At 44.7% G+C, this 2,937-nt stretch overlaps 1 protein-coding gene across 1 annotated transcript; it reads right to left on the bottom strand.

The window, feature by feature from the left end:
• LOC104753707 lies at nucleotides 1,408–2,150 on the bottom strand. Its single transcript, XM_010475922.1, has 2 exons — nucleotides 1,704–2,150; nucleotides 1,408–1,650 (listed from the first exon to the last, which is right to left on the bottom strand). The coding sequence occupies exons 1-2, from the start codon at nucleotides 2,148–2,150 to the stop codon at nucleotides 1,408–1,410; spliced, it is 690 nt and encodes a 229-aa protein (XP_010474224.1).

Here is a 2,937-nt window from a genome sequence, read left to right as displayed (position 1 = left end):
TGTAAGTCCTGTCTCTACAATATGACGGTGATTCCTTTCGGAGATACCGTTATGTTCAGGGGTGTGAGGCGGAGTGGTAGATGCGAAATACCGTGAGTCACTAGAAACGACCGTAATGCAATGAACTCACCACCGTTGTCCGAATAGAGAGTCTTAATTTGCGTTTGAAACCGATACTCCACAAGCGCCTTGAAGGCAATAAAAAACATCTTTGACTTGGGATTTAAGTTTGAGGGGTAGAGCCATGTGTATCGGGTATAATGACAACAAGAACAAGATAATATTTGAAATTTTCAGAGGATGTAATGGGGGAGGACCAAACATCAGTGTAAATGTATTCAAGGGGTTGAGAAGACACAATTGTGTTTGTTGAAGAAAGAAATTTATGGCTTTTATTAATGCAACAATCAGAACAAGACAATTGTTTTTGTGGGGAAGGAGAAAGAGGTAAAGAAAAATTTGAGACAATTTTGCCATTTTTAGAGCTGTCAAAATGGGCTGTTCACGTCCATTTTGACCCGTCCAACATTGTCCAATTTGATTTTGGAAAAATAGCTGTCCGTGTCCATTAACGTCCGGTCCATTAACGACCATGTCCACTTATGCCCATATTTTTATGGGTTGCCCATGGACGTCCATTGGACAACAATATAACAAATTTTGTAAAATAAGAAAAAATGGTGTAATTAGCTTAGAAGATAAACATAAATGATCCTTTTGTGCTGCCAATCACATTGATCAACATATAAAACATAAAAGATGGATCCAAAAGCAATAAAGCATAAATGTTTCATCTAGAACAAGAATGATAAACATCCAAACACAATGATGGATGCCCAAGTCGAAGATGCCATGAGGAGATATCGGTTTTTGGTGATAACGACGCCGAGAAAACATTGATGGTATTATGGTTCACCAGCCACCTATACAGCTCATTCTTAGTTCGGCCTTGGAGTAACTTGGCCACGTGATCAGATCCTTCACCTGAAAGTATGCAGGAACGAAGTGAACCGAGACCATGTTAGCATTGCACAACCGATAAACCGAAATAAGATTCTTGCAAACATCAGGAACATATAAAACATATGTTAAAGCAAGAGAGCGGGAGGGGGTAGGGAGTAAAGCGAAACCCGTATGTGTGATTTTACGGCCAGAACCATCGGCTATCGTCACATCTTCTCCCCCAGTGTAGGGCTGATGGAGGGAGAGATTAGCCAGATCGGAAGTGAGATGGTGTGTAGCACCACTGTCCATAACTCAATTGGCGGGTTTGTAAGACGGAACGGTAGCAACATGAGCACGAGGGTTGGATGAAGAAGAGTAACCACCACCAGAAGGTTGATAACCACCACTCGAGGTTTGCAACTGAGAACACCTCCGTGCACCATGGCCAAAGACACCACACAACTAGCAGCAGCCTTGATATCCTCTACCTTGGGAGCCACGGGATGAGTTGTGATGATTGCCACGAGACGAGAAACGATTCTGGTTGCGAGAATTGTTGTGATGACCAGGTGACTTGTAAAAGGCAGCATTGGCTGTAAGCGGAACAAAGGAGGAGGCCGAGATCTGCGACTGAAGCTTCAACTCAAAGTTAATAAGCTTCTCGTGAATTTCCGGCATAGATGGTGGAGTATCACGACCATCGATCTGATCAATGAACAACTTATACTCTTCCGAAAGACCGCCAAGAAGATAATAACTTGCTCTTCATGCTCATATGGTTTCCCAAGAGTTGCAAGATGATCAAAACGAGCAGTGAGCCCCTGAAAATATTCATCAATAGGTTTAGTACCTTTCTTCCATTGTTTAATCTGTTCACGTAACTGTTTGATGTGTCCCCCACTTGGCTTGGCATAGGTGGAGAAGAGAAGACTCCAGATCTGTGCTGAAGTAGATACGGTGGAGAGGATAGGCTGAAGCTCAACCAAGATCACCCCCAAAGGACTTGAATAGAGAAGCTGATCTTGTCGCTCCCATAAGTTGTAGGCTGGATTTGCAGCAGTGACACCATCGGTGGTGAGTGTCATAGCCGGAGCAGCCGTAGTGCCATCAAGGTGACCAGCAAGGCCATAGCCGGCAACCAGAGCGCGAACTTGTCGATGCCACATCAAGAATTTGGAAGCCATGAGTTTAGTCACGTTCGACATGTTGATATTATGAAGAGTTGTTGCAGAAGCAGTGAGAATAACGTCGGATGGTGAATGATATGTCTATATTTTGTCTCTCCTTAGCCTATTTTTATCATGCATTTAGCTAGGATAACTCATTGGTTTGCATCATTTTCTAGTTCTTTCTGTACACTTAGCACGTCTAGGTAGCTCTTGCATCATCCTTGCATACATTGTGCATGTTGGAGTATTTTAGGTATTTAGGAAACGTTGGAAGCCATTCTCGTCCGAGCCATGGTCACCATCTCCGTTTCGTCCGAGCCATGGTCACCATCTCCGTTTCGTCCGAGCCATGGTCACCATCTCCGTTTCGTCCGAGCCATGGTCACCATCTCCGTTTCGTCCGAGCCATTGTCACCATCTCCGTTTCGTCCGAGCCATTGTCACCATCTCCGTTTCGTCCGAGCCATTGTCACCATCTCCGTTTCGTCCGAGCCATTGTCACCATCTCCGTTTCGTCCGAGCCATTGTCACCATCTCCGTCTCGTCCGAGCCATTATCACCATCTCCGTTTCGTCCGAGCCATTGTCACCATCTCCGTTACGTTCGAGCTATCCGTCCAAGCCATGCTCCTCAGCCTTCCATCCGAGCTATGATGACATTGCATTCCATTCGATGCACACGGACTTGATCGCACATGTCGGGAAGAAGGACGTTTGGTTTCACACGCTTCAGGAGATTACCGAACCGACGCTTTACCTTGTCGTTTTAAGTTTTAGGGCTTTCCATGTTGGACTACTATATATACATTTTGTTAAGTCTTTGC

This window comes from Camelina sativa, chromosome 16 (assembly GCF_000633955.1).
Source record: "Camelina sativa cultivar DH55 chromosome 16, Cs, whole genome shotgun sequence".
Taxonomy (NCBI): domain Eukaryota; kingdom Viridiplantae; phylum Streptophyta; class Magnoliopsida; order Brassicales; family Brassicaceae; genus Camelina; species Camelina sativa.
Note: the sequence above shows the minus strand (reverse complement) of the source record. Positions and strands in the feature narration are given on the sequence as shown.